This window comes from Haliotis cracherodii, unplaced genomic scaffold, assembly GCF_022045235.1.
Source record: "Haliotis cracherodii isolate W230 unplaced genomic scaffold, xgHalCrac1.p SCAF_4, whole genome shotgun sequence".
Lineage (NCBI taxonomy): Eukaryota > Metazoa > Mollusca > Gastropoda > Lepetellida > Haliotidae > Haliotis > Haliotis cracherodii.
In genome coordinates this window covers 44,610,529-44,630,862 of record NW_027266297.1, presented here as the reverse complement: position 1 = coordinate 44,630,862, position 20,334 = coordinate 44,610,529, and the positions used below count along the sequence as shown (strand labels likewise).

The 20,334-nt window shown below is 37.7% G+C and overlaps 1 protein-coding gene across 5 annotated transcripts in view; it reads right to left on the bottom strand.

Annotated features, from left to right (window-relative positions):
• Positions 1 to 737: 737 nt before the first annotated feature.
• The window catches only part of LOC139480105 (zinc finger protein hangover-like), a 115,441-nt gene continuing 95,844 nt past the window's right edge, over positions 738 to 20,334 (bottom strand). For all 5 annotated transcript variants that reach the window (XM_071263124.1, XM_071263125.1, XM_071263127.1 and 2 more), the window contains one exon: positions 738 to 11,272. In XM_071263124.1, coding sequence (XP_071119225.1) covers positions 6,945 to 11,078 — 4,134 coding nt within the window. In that variant the 5' untranslated portion in view covers positions 11,079 to 11,272 and the 3' untranslated portion in view covers positions 738 to 6,944. The remainder of the gene's footprint in view (positions 11,273 to 20,334) is intronic.

Genomic DNA, 20,334 nt, shown 5'->3' with positions numbered 1-20,334 from the left:
ACATTCACAGGTCGAACACAGGTGGGGAATCGAGTGAGTGAGTATGGTTTTATGCCACTTTAAGCAATATCACGGCGGGGACACCAGAAATGGGCTTCCCCATTTGACCCATGTGGGGAATTGAACCAGGGTCTTCGGGGTGACAAACAAACGCTTTAACCACTGGGCTACCCCACCGCCCCGTTTGGGAATCGAGCACACGCTTTAACTACAAGGTCTGGCCACTGCCTCCACATTGTCCCACACCAGAAACGAAATATTGCAGATCGACACATTGGTCGGTTTTGACTGCGGTATGGATGTCGCTGTGGCGGTGGCCTCAAGTTCAAGTTTCATCTCTATACTGTGGGCTGGACAGGCAAACAAGTGGTCGACGTAGTGAACATGGACCAGCGTCTTCCGGTAAGAGGAGTCAATCTTAGCTGAAATTAGTGAGAATGGTTTTGCTCGTATTCAGCATCACTTTGGCCATATCATGGCAGAAACAAAAAGAATGTGCCTCGAAAACAATATACAGAACTTCAGCATAACGGAAGAACATTTTCTAAGTCACTTTACATATGCGTTACATGTGTGTATACCCATACGTTTTAATGAATCATTTTTTCTAAAGTGTATGTTTATGAATGGTGATGGCTGATGGCTATGGCCTCATCAACACCAGCACTCACACCAAACAAACTTACTTGTGAACAACACACTAGTGACAACCTGACAAGAAGTAAGTACTTTGTCAAGACTTTTATTGCATACAAAAAACCACCATAATCTACATAGACAGGTGCCAAACTTCACTCCACTATACAAAAATACGGTATGTTGTACCAAAATATGCATACATACGTACAAACAAGGTGTGCACTAGACCACGGGAGGGAGGGCTGGCGGGAGTGGAACTGATCGTGTAAGCTGCATCATGGGCCTGTACTGTTGGTCCATGGAGAGGTTTTAAATATTACTTTAGAAACATTTCAAGCTACACTCGATTATGCAGCTTATATATATGTATGTATAATATTTATATATAGGCTTGGCCCTGCCCTTAGACCATCTCCATAGTACAGGTCCTAGGGCAGGGACACGTAAAAAGCAGGGTAGTGTGAGTGTGTGTGGTTACTTCAGATGCTTAATAACATTACTTTACATACAACCAATCTATCTACAACACATTTCTAAAATTTGTTTCACTGAAACATTTGATATTGTGACCTTGGCTTATGTACAAGTTCAAACATTTTTTTATGTCTTGCCTTTAGCTACCTGAAACTTTATCACACAATTATTGCTTAAGAAGATATATTCCATACTTGCTTCATCAAAGTTTGATCTATGTATTGCTAGGGATATGCTCCAGGGGATGAGGGCCACATTCTGGCCCTGTGTTACAGCTGGTTATTGCCTTCAATATTATTGCAGAGTCAAAGCTGTTAACACCTGGAGCAATTTGACAACAATTCTAAATGTTATTATGTCAAATAGTATTATGTGCAAGATTCAGTAGCAATATAAATCTGTATACATAATGAATTCCAATTCAATTTCATTGGTAGAACAGGCAGTTCCCTTAACATCCAAAACATTAGAATACAATGTTACTCAATATCAAAATATTTTGTTAAACACAACAAATGCTCACTGAGATACAAGTCCATATGCATATGTATCCTATGTGTTACTACAAGTGTGACACCTATGACCAATACTCTGCACTAGGATTACTACTTGTGGCTATAGCTCTGTATCCTGTCTGAAGTAGCTACAAACACACACACACTAACCCAGTTGGACAGATTGTGACAGACCCGCTTGAACAATGACCAAAAATAGAATAGTTCTGACAATATTGGGAACAAGTGCATTGAAATAATAAATAAAGAAATCCCTGATTTTCGCACTGTGTTCCACAGTAGACTAAATGTAGACAAAGATACACAGTAATAACATATGCCATGCAGCCCTCAAACTGTGCAGGTGTAATTATGTGATTATTTAACAAAAATGAGGTATTCTTGGGTTGGTTAGGTCGGCAGACAAACATCACAGAATAGGAAAGTCACTTGGGACTGGCTAAACTAAGGAGGGAGAGTGACAAGGACCATACATCAAGGCAACACACAGGTAACATCGGAGAAACAAAAGCCAAAGAAATGGAATAAGAAGTTAGGTTTTATTATTTTGTTGAGAAGTAAGATGGCAAAACATGTCCTTATGAAGTGGACAAAGAATTCTGGGAGTATTATAAATAACAGCTCAACTCAAACTAGGGTGGAGTTTGAAAAGTACTGAGGACCTGAGATGAGAGAACAAAGGGGGATAGGTACATAAATTGTAACAAAACAAACAAACAAACAAACCAAATAACTGGCCGTGCATTGAATAAAACAGGGTAAGGTGGTGAGCTTGGACCTTGGCCTACCAAGCTGACATTTGAGGGCTGCATGAAGGTGAACAATGCTATGTTGCTAGCATATTCCATTTATCTATTTAATATTATGCACTAATAAGTCATCTGAAAGTAAAAGCTAATACCTTGGGTATGTACAGGTTGACAAACAACTTTAACAAAGGCAGTCTTTAAATGTACACTTACAGCAAACATATAATGGTACGTGTAAGTTGACACGATATACGACAGTATGAGGTATTTCACTGTTAATTGGGATGCTTTGGTCGACTGGCAAACACATGCCAGGAAAGACTAGACAAGATTTTCCAATAAAACTTTCAAAAACAAGATCATCTCTTTCTCTGAAAGTATATCTGTACTCAATTAATGAATAAAACAGTCAATTTCAAATCCCATATTTTTGTACAGGACATGAAGACAGGACAAGACACCTACAATGCAGTAAGGCTGCACATAGGACATTCTCCTTCACAAACTTCTCTGGTACAAATAATCAACAGTAACATTGGAATACAGTATTTAGAGATATCACTAGCTGGAGATGCTGGACACACCAAGGACACAATCTACTTTCATATTCATCTCGAACACAATTTATCTTTGCTAAACTCTATACTGACAAGTTATTTAATGTCTTTAGATTCTTTCTCATTAACTACAAACTTAATCTACCTGCAATACTGCTATTCCCTGGAAAAACAACAACCAAAGTTTCTATAAAGTTTTAGAATTACAAAAGTTATTCATTTATACAAGTCAGGTTGTGACATTTTTCGAAGAAATACATATTGCACAATTTCCTTCTTTTAATAAATCAATAATGTGTATCTTCCTCCCCCAGAGAAAATGTCTTAGAAACACAAACAGCACTCAATTTAAAGATTATTTCAAGACTCCCATAAAAATGCCCATCTGGTAGCTTAAGTCTTCATTACTATTCAATTACATTAACAACACATTCTTTCCCGTTTCTTCAGAATAAAGCAATTTTCTACATACAATGACGCAAGTGAGAAATCTTTTGATGAGGGACAAAATGTTGGAATGCATATCAAAATTACGTCAAATTTTCCTGGAACTCTTAATGAGAGACAACTTGATCCACCTAGAAAGCATCATTTTTCTTCTTAATCTGTTTTGATTTTCCAAAATACCCCCAGCTGACAAATATATCATCTCTTTGGGGCATTCCCTTGGAATGACTTCTTTCGTAATGGATATTTGATCCTCTAGGTTCAAATACGAAAAAAATCAATTTGATTTGACGTCTCATAGGAAATAAGCTTTGACCGTCAAAGAGATACACTGTTCTTTTTCAGGATTTAAAGAGACATTATTGAAGATTTAAAGTCCATATCAGTCTCTTGACTTTCCCATCAAACATAAACATACAAGCGGAGGACAATAAAGTTTACAAAGTCAAACATCCTTCACAACAAAGGCATGAAATATATCAAAGTGGTAGTTTCTTGTCTTTTCATGGAGTGATCAACATGAACAATATGATCTTAGGAGTAGCTTTCTATCATGATACTTACTCAAACATAACATTTTCATGCACACGCTTACTCCATTATTTTCTATTCTGGAATCAAAACCCATCCCTTAACACAAGAGACTGATCAAGTGATTGTAGTCAAAAATAAATAGCTGCACAAATACATAGGACTAGAGTTATCAGAGAGAATTTGTACCAAAGAAGTTTTGTGCTACATGGATTGGATCAACTTTGGGGTGTGAACAAAAATCACAAGGATACAAAAAAAATCTCCCCATTTGAATTCACACAACACAATGCATTAAGCTAACTGTCCAACACACATATCAACATGTGGGTATGCAGTATAATCAACGATTTAGGGAAACTTTCCGAGTGCAGGCGATTCCTGTGATTACTTTGGCGATATGGGAGGCAGACAAACGTGCTTATCAAAAATAGTTAATGGGCACGCCAAATGACAGTTGAAATGAGAGCGGACAGGGGAGTTGTGGGTAGAGGAATACTTGTATGGAAAATTAAATGGAATAATAAATAGGTTTGTCTGAAGGCGGGAAAATCCGTACTGACTGGACTACTGTGATCCCACGCGAAATAGAATGTCATAAAATTTAATAAATGAAAAAATAAAAGAATCCAACATTCCAAATGTCACACTCACACGTCAAACTCACGCATAATTTAGATCACAATATGCCATATATAGAGAATCACACAAAACCCAAAAACACATCTGGAGAAGCTGTGAAATAAAATACACAACAAACCCAGGCCAACACAGTGGCCTTCAACAAGTTTCATTCAAGGGATGAACATCAAATGAAAATAACATTTACAGCTCAGTAAAAAGAACAGCAATGCAATCTTCTGATATTGAACATTTTTATATTAATCTTAAATCTTGGTAGTGTTCCCATGACAACAAGGAAATATGGGGATTAGAAGGGTTAAAAAATAATTCAATGTTCATGTATTCATGAACATTGTTTGTTTTTTTTGGTTAAGAATTCTAAAGTTAACTTGGTCAAAATAGATTGCTTGTTAACATTACAAAGACATATTAAACACACTATTAAAACTCTACAGGTCCTAAACAACATGGCGAATAGATTTGTTCATACAACTGTATACAAGTATTCTTATAAACAGTAAGGCTTGCTCGAGGTAGATGATAGAAGGGTTAGCTTAACTAAATAAAAAATTGACAATATTTCAAAAACATCTGACTTCTCTGGAACTATCTATAATTTACAACACTTGTGTAAAAGAATCTGAGTTATTGCTCATGTCTTGCCCAACGTTAGCTGTGCATCACCACAACATAAAATGCTTATATGGTAGGACTTTCAAATACATCCATGTACAAATGGATTAACTGGCACACACATCTTTTCTGTAACATGTTATACTATCAGCTACTGAATCAGGATCCCTATAAACCATGGAAACACGTTTGTCCAAGACTTCGTAACATAAATAACGTCATATATTTTCAACACTGACAATATCAGCTATTTTCAGTCTCTAAGCTTTTTTCCTATACATTGGCAAATGGTTTTGACATACCACAAATTGACATTGTTACCACTGAATTCCGTTTTGCGCACAAGCAAAGCAATGCCAAGGTGTATGCAAATCTAGCAAAGCAGTTGTCTTTTTATCCATGTTCCAATATAAATGCTTGGGCAGGTGTGCTGGACTATGGATAAAACTTGAAATGGCTTTGGCAAGTAATACTGAGATACTAGAGAACACATCTGTGCAGCCAGAAGCTAAAACAACTTTGTAGCAACAGTATTCTCTCTCTTCCTTCACAATACACACACATCAAAATACACCTCATCATCAGTGACAAATGTTAGCCTTTGGAATGTTGTATCAGGTAACACTGACAAAAGTTGCCGAGTTCTACCTACTCAACTAAGCTTATCTGGAACGTCAGTTTCAAACAAGAACAGAATTTCTGAATTTCCACTTTGCCGATTACAGAGTAAATGTTCTGTTTCATATGAACATTTGATGTGTGTGCATTTATTTTTCATTGGGATCAATTGCAAGACATCTCATATCTTGATCCTCACAAAAGCATAAGCATCATTGTATCATATTCATCAAGTTTCATTCATTTGGTGGTCAATATAAATAAGAGACGTTTAACACATAAATATATATATATATATATTTATATATATATATATTCACAACACTACAGTAAGCGGGGGAAACATTGTTGCACAAGGGATACATTCACTGCCATGGATTATTATAAATATCAACTTCAACAATATGTACAAAATAGTTCCTGAGGTGTTGCAGCAGACCGCAGCTAGATGCCACTGTCACCCTTGTGCAACACCTTCACGCGCAAAGTATGTCTATGTTTCCACAAAACAACACTTAAATGCTTCAAGATTAAATTCCATTATCAAAAACACATTTCAATCACAGATAGTACTATATGGTTGCCCGCAATGTTGAACACTACTGGTGGGGCAAAAGTCGGCCATTGTGCAGGCGACTTGGCGTAAAGCATTGATAGCTTGGTGTCACTCTTTTGCAGTGAAAGTCCTATAGAATAAATATGGTATTTACACTTGTAAATGCCAGCTTATGACTAGTTATACAGAGGTGTTAACAATATACACTACATGCAGATTCTTTGAGGGTTTAAATATATATATATAAACTACATATGTCAGAGAGAAATGTATTATGGTTGGAAGAGAGAGAGCACTGTCTTACTCATCAATTATGGTTTTGCCAATATTTGCCTGCTTTTCAAAGAACTGAAAATATACTCATATATATATTTTATGGATATAGATATATATACACACACACACAAACACACACATGCATGTTGGTATCTTGGTTGGTTTGGAAGTCAATGGCCATGAGAAATGATAAAAATATAACCAAAAAACAAACAAATTAATTGCACGCACAGCATGTGTGGAGCTAGACATCACACAATGTACCTGAGGATTACTCAACAATATAGTTTCACTCAATAGTTCAAGGCTACATGCATGGTAACAGTCAGGGGTTGACAGGCGTAAGAATAAACGTTACAGCCATAGGCTCTGACACACGCTGTCGAACTGGCATGTGCGCGAGTGATGGGAGGAAGGTGCTATCTGGAGTGTTCACAGCCAGTTCAAAACATTGGACTTGGGCAGAGGCAGTGTAACTCTTGGTGATGGGTTCTGCATGGACCTCCTCCAGGTTCCCCTTCCATTCCTGCAGAGGGCCTCCTGTGCTGCGACTTGCATGAAAGCGTGATCGATGGCGCTGGAGCTGCTGAGGATAACGAGTGGAATACGAACACTGACTGCAAGAATATCTGGATCTGTGAAGCATGTTTCTTGAGGCAAAGTTTTTCTTTCTGCGTATGTGAACTTCTCTCAAATGCCTATTACATACTACGCGTGAATCAAACTTGTCGCCACAGATGCTGCACTTATATCTCTTCTCTTGTATTTTCTTATTACTCCCTGAGCGAGAAATATCAAGAGGCTCGTCAAGCTGGGGCTCAACATGCCGAGAAAGCAGAAGTTCACTTGGGAATGACTTAGGACACAACTTGCTGTTCTTACTGAGGTTGTGTATCTTCATCTCATGAGAGGTGAGATTTGACAACCACTTTGTCTTATAGTCACACAGGACACAAGCATAGAGCTTCTGCTTATCTGCCCTGAATACCCGTTTCCTGAAACCAAGGCCATATCCGAATTCTGAGGGAGGGGTTCCAGATTCCCCATTGCCATTTTGTTGTGATTCCTCAGTCTTCAGAGTGACCTGGGCATTGTGCTCTTGAATAAGGTGCAACTGCATCGAAAGTTCACTGGGAAAGACCAACCCACAAACTGTACAAGCCTTGGGATCTGGTGTCTCCAGCAGTCCAGTGCGGCCAGAAGTCTTTGGGTCAAACATATCCATCATCGGCCAACCAGCATGATCTTTGAGGATATGTGCCTTTAGCCATCTGGAACTTTTGAAACGACGATCACAGAGATTGCACACTTCACTGTACTGGTTGTTTATGTAGCGATTATTCAACTCTTCTTCATTCTTCAATCTGAGGAGATCAGCCTTAAGTTGATTTGCTGACTTCTCAAAGCTCTTGTCCAAAGTTGGTGATGGATGAGGAGAAATACTGTCAATCTTACTATTTTGTGAAACTGGAGTCTGATTTCCCCTGTCCGAGATGGCCTGATCTGGCTGGCTGGATGCATTGCTGGCAGTCTCACAATCCGATGGGGCCGGTGAGCTGCCCATGCTAGGAGACTTGTCACTAGGTATTATCCCATGTTTGTTAAGCTTGTGTGTTCGCAGAAAATACTTATTGCAGAGTTCTTTGTTACAGATTTCACATGATACTCTGGAAGAATTGACAGGTTCCTTCCAGCGCCAGGTGTGTTTCTGAAATCCATCTTTACTCTTGCCGCCGCTACCACTGCTTGAACTGCTTGCACTCCCAGCACTACTACCACCAGTCCCACCACTTATTCCACCATTATGACTTCTCATGCTATTTTGCTGATCATGACGAGCAAGTTCGGGCATCATTGGGGACAAGCTTCCTGGTCCTCCAAGAGATCCTGTGCCAATGGGCACTTGTGGACCAAGAAGGCCTCCATTTCCTGCAAAGCTGAAGATACCATTGGGGCCACCATGCATTCCCCCCATGAATCCTCCAAGGCCTCCGAGGCCCCCCAGGACACCTAGACCTCCTAGGCCAAATCCATTCATTTGGTTGAAAATAGAACTCTTTGATTGTTTAGACCTCTCCTTTTCCCTTGTGTCAGGGTCAGATTTTTCAGTACGAATGCCATGAATGTTCAGTCTATGTGTTCTAAGGAAGTACTTGCTACAGAACTCCTTTTTACAAATTTCACAGTAAGCTTCAGGATCAATGCCAAGTTTAACAAGTTCCTCATTTGATGGTTTCTCTGATGGCAAGTTTGGAGCTATGTTGCTAAGATCAAGTTTCTTACTGGCATTGCTGCGGACTTGAGACCTTTGCAGGATATCTGCTGTGATCATCTCAGCTGTAATTGCAGAGAGGTCTTTAGCTTCTGATTTGGGTGTACTACTTAAACCTGATTTAGAATAAGGGCTATCATAAGGATTTTCCCTCTCCGCTTCTGCAGCTTTTTCCTGAGGAGATAAGTCAACACCATGGATTCTAAGCTTGTGGGCCTTGAGGAAGTACTTATTGCACAACTCCTTGTTGCAGATATCACACACAACCCTGTCTGCCAACTTTGCAGCTATCATGTTGCCAAATATTGTAGTGGCACTGTTATCTTTTGCTCCACCAGAAGCTTGCTGGGCTTGTGCTTGTGCTTGTGCTTGTGCTTCGGCGGCCACCTTTAGCAGACCTTCTGAACTACTCATGGCTATGCTATCGAATTTTGACATGGGAATCTCAGGTCCATCAGCAAGTGATGGTTCTTGCAGGCATTCGTTCAACATTCCATGAACATTCATCCGGTGAATTTTGTATGAATATTTACTGGAAAACTCCTTGTTACACAGGTTACAGAAAGTAACATAGGAGTCCCCGCCTGCTGTACCTGGTGGGCTTATCTGAGATCCTGGCTCTTGCTTCACTTCTTTTGGTATCTTCACTGGAGATAGCATTGAGTTCTCAAGGGCATCCATCGACTTTCCATATGGCGGTGGAATCATGTCATCACTGAAAACTCCATGTTTGTTAGCCATGTGGATTTTCAAAAAGTACTTGTTGCAGAACTCTTTTCGACACTGTTCACAGTAAGCCTCAGCATTCAGAACTCCAATACTCCTGAGCGCATCATTAGGTATGGAAGGAGTTGGTTTTCCCAAGGTAGCTGTAAGGGACACTGCGGAGGACATTGGTGAATATGACGTTGAAGACTGCAGCGATGCTGGCACTTGGTCCGAGTGAGGAAGGGCAGGAAGAGACACAGGCAGTGGCTGGGAGACGACAGAATGGGGTTGGGGATGCACTTGTTGCTGGGGAAGCAAGGATTGGGCGGGGATGATAGCGACGGGCGGCATAAAGGGGTTGAGGACCATCACACCAGGCATGTTAGGCATATTTGGTAGACCTGCCATGTTGGCCATAGTCTGAGGTAAGATCATTGGGGATGAGGTGACAGTAGCCGTAATGGGAATATCAAAAGCAGCACGACTACGTTTACCAGATGAAGAGGGTGAGTTTTCAGGCACAATACCATGTACATCTTGCTTATGTTTCTTGAGGTAGTATTTGTTGCAAAAATGCTTTTGACAAATTTCACAATAGTCCTCCATATCTGGCTGAGTTGAGGAGCCACTGGTGACTGGCTTGATCTCACTTGCTGCTGGCTTGGAGGAGGTGAGGCTTGTTGTATCCACCTTGACTGCTGTGGCATCAAGCTTGAAGGATTTAGGAACTGCAGCCACAGCTTCTTTCTTTGGAGGTAATGGTTGTGAAGGTGTTGGGGCAGGCTCATGTTTGTAGGGTGAGGGTAGGACAGGCTCTTGTGGTGGCAAGATCATATTTGTTTGCCCTGGAGTCATTGAAAATGGTGATGGAGCATTTTCATAAATACCATGTTTGTTGGCTTTGTGGGTCTTTAAGAAATACTTGTTGCAAAACTCTCTATCACACAATTCACAATAAGCATCAGGATGAAAAATCCTGTTACCATCTTTGACCACACCCATGTGATCACCATTTAAGTCCTTCTGTTCAGCATCTGCTTTGACTTCAGGAATATTTTGAGTTTCTGGAGGTATGTTTTCACTTTCACCTTCAGCATGACCATTGGCAATGATCTTGTTCTCCAGCTGGAGTTCACTGCCAAGACGATGATATGCTGTAGGATAGTTGTACATCATTGACTCAGTATCAATCTTGGGCTCCTTAGCAGATGCATGAACAACATTCAGATGGTTCATGAAATGCTCCTTTGAAGGAAAAGTTTCAGGGCATTTAGTACATGTTATTATTGCCACATGAAGGTCAACAGGCATGTCTTCAGTCTGTTCTGGACCATTTTCCTTCACTTGTGAACTTCCATTTGTGAAGTTCTCTGGCGCTCCTTGAGTGGGCGGAGTCTGATCTGAGCCTACCGCCTCCTCACCCTCATATACCCGTATTGGTTTTGTCTGCTTCCGACGACTGGATTTGGACATGTCCATGTTAACTGTTGTGATGTGTTCTCCCAGACAGTCAAGAAATGTTCCTTCACTCAAACATCAAAGTCTATGGCTAGCCCGAATGTTCATCACCTCCTTGAGAATGACGAGCCTTTCATTTTCTTGTCATCCAGGCTGGCTATAGCTCAACTGAATCTTGCAACCTTCTCATTAGGAATATGTTGCCACCTTGCAATCTGGAAAAGAGAAACAATATAGAAGAGTGGTGTGAAAGTTCAGAATATTACAAGCTTATTACATTACCATGGGAAAAAAAGAACAGGAAGTTAGAGTGATGGGCCTGGCACACTTGAAATTTGAGATGATTTCTCATTATCTAGGTATTAATATCCTTTATAGTGCATGTAAATGCAATTTATGGTTAATTTTCAAGCCAGTAATGATGTGATTGAGAGTACAATAATATCAATCCCTAGCCTGACTACACATTCATTTGGTGTGATACTTTCGACAAAATGAGATTTTTCGTAAATAGATCCTACAGTCCCAAAAACCTCAACCCAAGGGAGGAAACCCATTTAAATGCAAATTACAATGGCGGAGATCTTGAAATTGTTTTGCTGCCAGATCAAGAACCGGATTGACATTTCTTGAATAATATTTCTGAATCCAATGCGAACAAGAAGCTTTTTGGCCAACTGATTTCATGGCGGCTTCTGAGTTAGTGAAGTATAATTATCGTGATAAATCACATGTCATAATTTGCATTTGGTGGAGCAGCAGACGTGCAAGATGACAGAATGGAATCAATAAGCTATGGCTATGAGTGCTAGCACATGTCATGCTCCGACATGTCATTGTTGACATATTATCGACACCAAAATCTTGTTGCTTTATCTGCAAGTAAATTTCATTATCAACCCTGATAAAATGAAGATCACATTCGTATTCAGGGAGCCAAATACAACTAAAGCCTTTCTGACAGAAAGGCACACCAGCAATGAACCTGTCAGTAAGATTGCAACACAAAAGATTACAATACTGTCTCTGCCAATACGACACCTTTACAAATAAAAAGACGCAAAATCTTGTTATCCCTGAGTTTGATATTGGAATTATCGCAGTTGTTGAGCAAAATCAATACTTTCTTTTTGCATTGGTGATGAGAGAGAGATGTCAAAATAGTCTGCGACTGTAAGAGTTTTGTCATCTCTCAATTGCCTAATTGACGTGTTTGTCTAGTCTTTGCCATCAACAGGCCTGCTTTTAAATCAAAATAACAACTGCGCAAAATACCAATTTTTCTCATGTCTAATGGATCAAAATTGAAGAAATTATTTCCAGTTTTTACACCAAGTATTGATTTTGCAAGTTAGCAGATATTTATCATTCTCTGCACCGATTGCAAATGTGGAGATTTATGTACAAAAAGATTTTCATCAACAGATGCATACAAAACTTCATTATTAATGCAAATTAAAAAAGTTCCTCCCATATTTTCATTATTGACCAAATATTTCCTATTCAATTAACAATACTGGAAGAATAAAGATAATAATTCTTTGGGTCTTGATATTGCGTGACAATGATGCATATCTAATCGGATTTGTTGAATTCATCTCTCTGTGCACGTTATTTCATTCTAGTAAGTATAAACATCCAAGTCATCTTCCGAATAACAGGGAGTGGTCGTCACTACAAATCTCAAATATCTTAATGATAATTACATCATCAATCATTGCCCAAACTGTGTGTAGCACCTACATTCTCAGGACTTGATAACTTGCATATTTGTAATTTCCTTAATTACTTGCTCCAGCAAGTGAACATGCAATAGATGTATCTATTTGGATTATACTGGAAAATACTTCCAGTATCAAGTTTGGTTCAAATCACACCCATCTAATAAAGAGTTGGCTGATGAGCAACAGAGAAAACACTTTGTTTCCAATGATTATTATTCTAGAAAATATGTATTTTCAGAACCCATGCCCATTCATAGCTGGAGTTATCAATGATTCAATGATCCAAATAACACATGTCTAAAACTAATACAGAAATATTCATTTCAATTTCACAATGCATAGAAAAGATATTACTGAACATAAAATGAATACTGGTAATATAATATTATGTTGTATCAAACTATTCAAAACTCTCAATTTACTTTACCCATTCTGCCAAGTGTTTTTGTCTGAACTAGGAATAAATGTACAAACTTACCCACCAAAATTACACAGTTAAAAGCAGAAATTATGCCGTAGCAAGTTTCACCTTGAATCAACCAGTATTATTAGTTGGAAGACACCACTACAACTAATCACTGGTTCTACTGGTCTCCCAATGATATAATCCAACACAAATGTGCAGATAATTAAAGGAGGTCAAATTTCACACCTTCTCGACCCCTCATTACTGCTAGGCTTGACTAGTTACCATGGCAATAATTATGCTCATTATTATTTTCAATAATGGAATGATACAGTCTTTTATTAAATTATTGAATATTTCAGCATGAAAGGAAACTCAATTTTGGCATCTAATGGTTCTTCTAAGTTAAAGGCAAAATTACTTATTTTCCGTCTGGCATTATTGACTTCTTTCAAATTCAGAAACAGATGCAACTGAACAATAATTCTGGAAGGTCAAATTACAAGGGGTGAAGGAATAATAGCCTAGAATGTAATTCTGCTGTACCCTGATTTATGGACAACAGGTCTGGCCTCTCAAACATCAAAGTGGAAAAGAAACAATGGCTTTATTTGAATGTGTCACTCAAAGAGTTTGATGAATTGCACATAATTTTTTATGTGTCTACTTTATCATGGATTGTATTAATGACCTTTCAATCCTGGAAGCTGACAAGTAATTTGAATCTTTCCTTTAAAATAAAGTCACCAGATGGTTGATTAAACCATGTCCAAATAAAGGCATGTTTGTCTAAGATGTTATTTGATCATTATTAAATTGTTTATACTATTCAAGAAGAAATAATTGCAAATCACTCTCTGGCATATTTTTCAGGTAAAAATCTTTAAACAAAAGCACAAGGAAACCTGACAAATGTTCAGATTTTTTTCGCCTTCAGATGTCTGCAACCTTGTGGATACTTTGTGAAATCTGAAACGCAAGCAATCAAGCCATAGAGGTGCACATCCCAGTTCAACAAGCTATTACATCCGCTTATCACCCCTGTCAGCGCAAAATATCCAAAACCATAAGGTGATTTTCTATGATTAAAATCAATCATATTTGTCAGCTCTAGGTAATCAGTTTGGGAAATCATCCTGATATTTGACATTTTTTCCTGTCAAAATCAATCCATAAGAAATTAAACTGTTCACGCAAGTTATATTTTTAAACCCTCCTTAAAATGGCCTTTTTTCTGTTTGATATGAGTCATATTAAAAGATGGTGCAGAATCTATAATGCATGAATCACGGTGACCATAATTCTTAAATTCAAGCTTTGTTGAAGTCTCGCACACAGATAACCACAACTTAAAGATGTCTTTAGCAAAAAACTCACAAAAGCAAACTCATTTGCTGAGCTCAATGTGCTTTATGACCTGTGAAATTTTTTCTCCTTTGATATTTAATGTATCTATAGTCATAAACACTAGCGAGATCGGACTGTGGACATTTTGGAGACTTTTATGCAATCTGTAGTGGTTAATCTCTATTTTACATTGTAATTTTCCTTTCTTCTGCGTTTCAGAGGTAGCAGATCAGAGAAACTCATAAAATCTTTCATAGTTCCTATGACTCTAGCAAAGTTATCTCTTGTGTAACTTGATAGAAGTTGAAAACACTTTACATTGCATGGCTCACTCCAACATGTTTCATATTCAAATCTTGATAGTGATGAATTTCAACATCAAACACTTCTCTGTGAAAACAGCTAAAATGGCAAGAGCGATAAATCAGGGAATACATTAAATATGTGATGAAATGTATGACACCTATTTTAAAACCCTAGTCAGGTTCAACACATGGTAAACTATCTCCACCTGACTTGCATATTGTCCACAGATACTTTACAACAGGTATTGGAATATCTAAATGAACTTTACTGTTTTCATATCCTCTGCATTACAGTTATCACCTTGAAGCACATATTCTTCTTTACCAAGTGCAAAACAACTATCTACTGATGATGAAAACAATATCAATCTATTACTTAGCAATAAACAATCGGCCTGCAAAAACTCCTTTTCCCCACTTAATCATTGTAATAACATCATGTTTTTCAGGTAACTCAACGAAATACAGCAATCACTTTTGACTGAGGGACAAGACGACTAGTCTAAGCTACCTGGTTATTGAGACTGAGAAAAATTGACAAACACTAGCTTTTCTGGGCAACTCAAGTATGTGGAGAATAATAGCGGGTGAATTAGGATTGGAGCTTTGTCCCTAGGACCTGTCAACTTTCTCTTATTGTCATGTAGGATCCAGAAATCAATGCATATTATAGCTTGCAAAATTGTCAAAGCTCCAATTGTCTAGGACTTTTCATAGTAACCATCTGTTTAGGTTCCACTGTTGCTCTCCCACAAAGAATTTGTTTTCAAGTTTGGCTGAAATATATCACTCCCTCCAATAGAGACCCATAGTGACATGGACCATTCAATCTTTTGTTGAAAAATGCTCTAAACTTGACTGTTTTCTTTCTACCTGTCGTTATGATTGTGATAAGGTCATTTATAAATCCCTGGTTGAAAAGTTCACTGCTGCCACACTGCAGTCCTCCCATTTAGTTATTCTTCCCTTGTACTGGTATCCACATAAACCTACTTTACACCCAGCAATAACAACGTCCTCCATGTCATAACTCTAAGGCACATGAACTAAACATAAAACAACTTACAAAGGTGCACTAATTTCTTCATGCAGTAGAATAATAGAACTAATAAGTCCTTAATTCCAACAGAATATTGCATTCTTAACATGGACAGTTTCATTTACAATTACCTCAGTAGGTTATTCAAGAAGTATTTCCTTTGAGAGCATCACTGAGAAATAAAGGCAAGGAGAGAGGCTGGATTTACGTAACTTCCCCTGGAAGTTATTTCCTTACAGTTGTAGGAAATGACACTTAACATGCCCTGTCATTGCTGGGACACCCATCCTCACAGTCACAATTCACTCAGGAATATGAAATCTTTCAACTCATAAGAAAATTGCTGAGAATGAACTGTATAATCAGTGCTGACTAGTAAACATCTTATTAGAGCAGCTGTCAAAATGTCCTTAACAAATAAATTTGCTTGAATATATATTTAACCTTTTTGAAGACATAATCCTTGTCTATGAGGCAAATTTTCACATATTTCTTTTCCAGTTTGACATGTTACAAGGAGAGCTATCATATCAGGTATCGGGAGGTGATTATGGATGCCTGTAGCCAGCCAGCCAGCAGTGGAGATGGTGCCCATGCAGGCCCCATGTGGGTGTACTTGCTGCAAAGTACTGGTCTATCCTGAAACACTGTTTTACAGGACTACCGGTATCTCATAATGACAACATGAATGGAAACAAAACTGTCCATTGTATGAAATTGAAAGGTAATTTACATCTTCTTTGGGTTTTTAACAATTTTGCCCTTATTAATTCCTTTGATTATGGTAAACAACATCACAAGATCTAACTGATTGTGTATGTGATTGTTTATCGTAACCTTGCTATCATCCTCCTACCCTGTCCATAACAAAGTGCATGGTTGCAAGCCTAGTGTTGTGTCCATGTTGTCCTCTTGACAGTTTGTTGCCCTGGTGTGACATAATCAACACCACCATTAACTGGCTGTCAATAACACAAACATCAATGTTAACACTCGCATTCACTACCATAAACCACAAACAAACCGCAATATCTAATGCTATTACACAATAATGCCATAATTTAAGTCTTTTTAATGCACTGTTTGTTTGATATTTTTTTCTCATTATTGAAACCATGACTGATAAACTGGAAACTGTTCATTATCACTGGACGTATCGTATTTCCATTAACAATTCTAATTAAAAAAACAAACCAATCATGTTTTATGCAAATATTTTCTTAAGCTCAAATATCAATTATTAATACAACTGGATAAATAATTTGTTATGTTTACCAAATTGCCTTTTGTGTTTCACAAAGAACAATAGAAATTCTAAAGCTGATTGTTAGAACAATCAGATGAAGAGTAATGTTGACTTAACAGTGTTTTCCTGACAACTATCAATAGATAAACGTACACAAGCAAACTGTACGAGTCGTGCACAGAAGAAAACAGATCCAAAAATAACAATAGACCGATTTACCTGATGGCTTTGAAAATGCTCACCCCTTCATTGACACTACGACTGCCTTTCATTCTCATCAGAATGGAACAATGTTTCAAATTTTCAGAATTTATTCATGGATGGCTTTATTATTGATCAGTATTGATTTTATCAGAGAGCGCCATAGAAAAAGCGGTGCTTCAAGTATAACATAATAATAAAATAAACACAATCCCCCCTACTGTGATAATAATGCCCCTATTAAGCAGAAAATAGACTGTATCTATGCCTTTATACCAGGCAGATTGGTGAGTGCAGTGGCTAGGGCTCGTTTGTGTGAAATATTTCCAAATTTGACAAAGAATTCCCAATTCTCCAAGGTAATTTTTTCCATTATCAGACTTGTCACTGTAAGAACTTTAGCAAATTAACATCCCACTGGCTCCAGCAACATGATCAACTTGTATAAAATGAAGAATGTGATAATGGTTTCAGCTACCGGAGGGGAGAATATTTCATATTTGCCTTGCCTAGACTAGTCACAGGCGGCATTCATATTCTGTCGCTTATGAAAATGCAAATCTGCTCACTTCAAAAGTTAAAGGTTGAAAGAGTTTACGACAGCTGAGGCGTTCAGTTGATGTTCATCCTTGGCTCTTAACAATGTTAGCTTGGGAAATGTCAAAATTTTGAAAATCAAAAGCTTAAGTGCATGCATCCCACCGCAAAATCAACACTTGCAATCCAATAATGTTCAATTTTCTGAAAATCTTGGGTTCTGATTTCATGATTTTGGAAAAGGTCACACAACCTTTTGGAATCTGTCCACTTTGAGTCCATAAATGGCCAAGGAAAATGCATTAAAGGATGTACACATCCCTGTAATTTACATTATCATATTTCACCTTCAACCTTTGAAACAAATTTTGAACATTCCCATGCACTTTTCACCTCGAAGAAACACCCCAATGGCTGAAGCACACACGCTTGATTTGTTGTTTAAAAGGAACCTTATTGGGCAGATCTTTTCCAAGAAGTATTAGATTAAGGATGGTAAAGAAGGTACAACTGAAACTTAGGACAGATCAGGTGAATGGAAAAATACATGGATGTTTTACTGTGAGAAGACTACAGCAGATACAAGTCAGTGTCAGAAATTGGCACTAGTTCTATAGCTCTTACGAAACTGCCCTATAGTTAAAGTATCATAAGGACCAGAAGAAAGCTGCCATTTTTAAGGGTTTTGCTGTATGTTATCATTTTAAGGACTAGTGGACAAAAAATGTTACATTCTACTGCTGGAAGTGTTACAGTCTTTAAAGCATCATGTCTTTAATATTTTCAGGTTTGTTATGCCAAATAACATTCAGGATCTTAGAAATTTTTTCATAGAGGATAAAGTTAATAGCATATTTTCTAAACAGATTCATTATCCCTGCTTTTCCTGAATTTACTGGAGACTGGACTGGTAAACCATATTTGCTGTATTTTAAGGACACATGGACAGTTCTGTTTTTGTTGTACACACAAGTATAAATAAATGATCATATGGGAGATATACATGTATATGTATTGACAACATTTTTAATTTTTAACGATCTCTATATTACACTACTATTTCAAAAGCATTTTTATTTATTATTACAACTTATTTCGACTTCTACCCATGTTGCGTTGATGTAGCTATGCAAAGGTGACCAGAGCAATTAAATAAAGTAGTTACTGTTTGATGCTTGTTCCTGAAACCATATGAGAATTCAATATTTTCTGACTTAGATGTTTTTCTGAAGTTCATAAGAATCCCTTTGTTTTCGGTCTATCATACACTTGCTATCATGATGGAAAAGCATGTAGGATTTAATCCTGTTATTCACCCTAGACACGCTATTTACACATTTTCTTCGACAAATGAGGCAATTTTTGTTGAGAGACAAATGGATACAAGTGTGAAGTGAGATTTGAAGAATATTTCAAACAATTACTTTCCAATCCATCACACTGATCAGTGAAGCAAGCTTGTCTAATATCTTGTTAGAGCCATAACGGTGGGAACATGAATCACAGCATATTGTTGATATCCTAACAAGAAATCCAGACTTTCTGGTTCTGGGAGCACTCAAGCTTGATGTTTAAAATGAACACACTGTCGAAGGAGATAACAATTCAGCTTTCAATGTTCTACTCTCGTGGTCAAAATAACTGACCACTTAGTCATTACACAAATTCAGACTACTCTGGCTTGGTTAATGAAGGTTAAACCAACCCACCCTTATTACCGCTTTGGTTGCAATCTATCCTCAAAACGATACAAGACTACCATTTTCAGACATGCAGGTTTAATGAAAACAAGAAACCTGGTGTCTATTTAGAATTAATAAAAGTGTTGTTTGGGACTTAATATCTCTGGAGAGACAATTGTCTGGAAAGACTTGATGAAAACTATATGGCCACCCTATCCTTCATATCTAAGAAAGGTATTGTTCTTTTATACATGGTGATTTTATTGTGATTAACCACAAGGCTTGACCTTTGGCTTTGTTGTGAGCCAAGAAAACAATTTCTTTCTTCCAATGTTCCTACTGACTATGGAAGACATATTTCCTATCGGGTATTCCAACAATAACTGCCATATTCCTCTGTGGATTCACCTTCAAAATTCATTGATCAGTTTAATTGATTTTTATCAATCCTCATTTGGATGCATCCATAATTTATGCCGCAAACCTTGCTTGGATGGGTGACTGTATGCCAATACTTTCAACTAAGATATATTTTATTTTTAATGCATGACTTGTTAACAATATTTTCAAACAAAAGATTGAATATTTGATTTTATGTGATGATGCCTTGAAGTCAAATCTATACTATCATTGTGAACAAACCCACAAAGCCTTGAAACAAGCAACTGTGTACTGTGTGTGAAAGTTCTTGTAAATAACTCAAGCTTAACACAAAATCCTTTAGGAAAACAGGATATGAATATTATAAATTTTTCTGTTAGTCTATTTAGAGAGCTTTACAAATACTGAG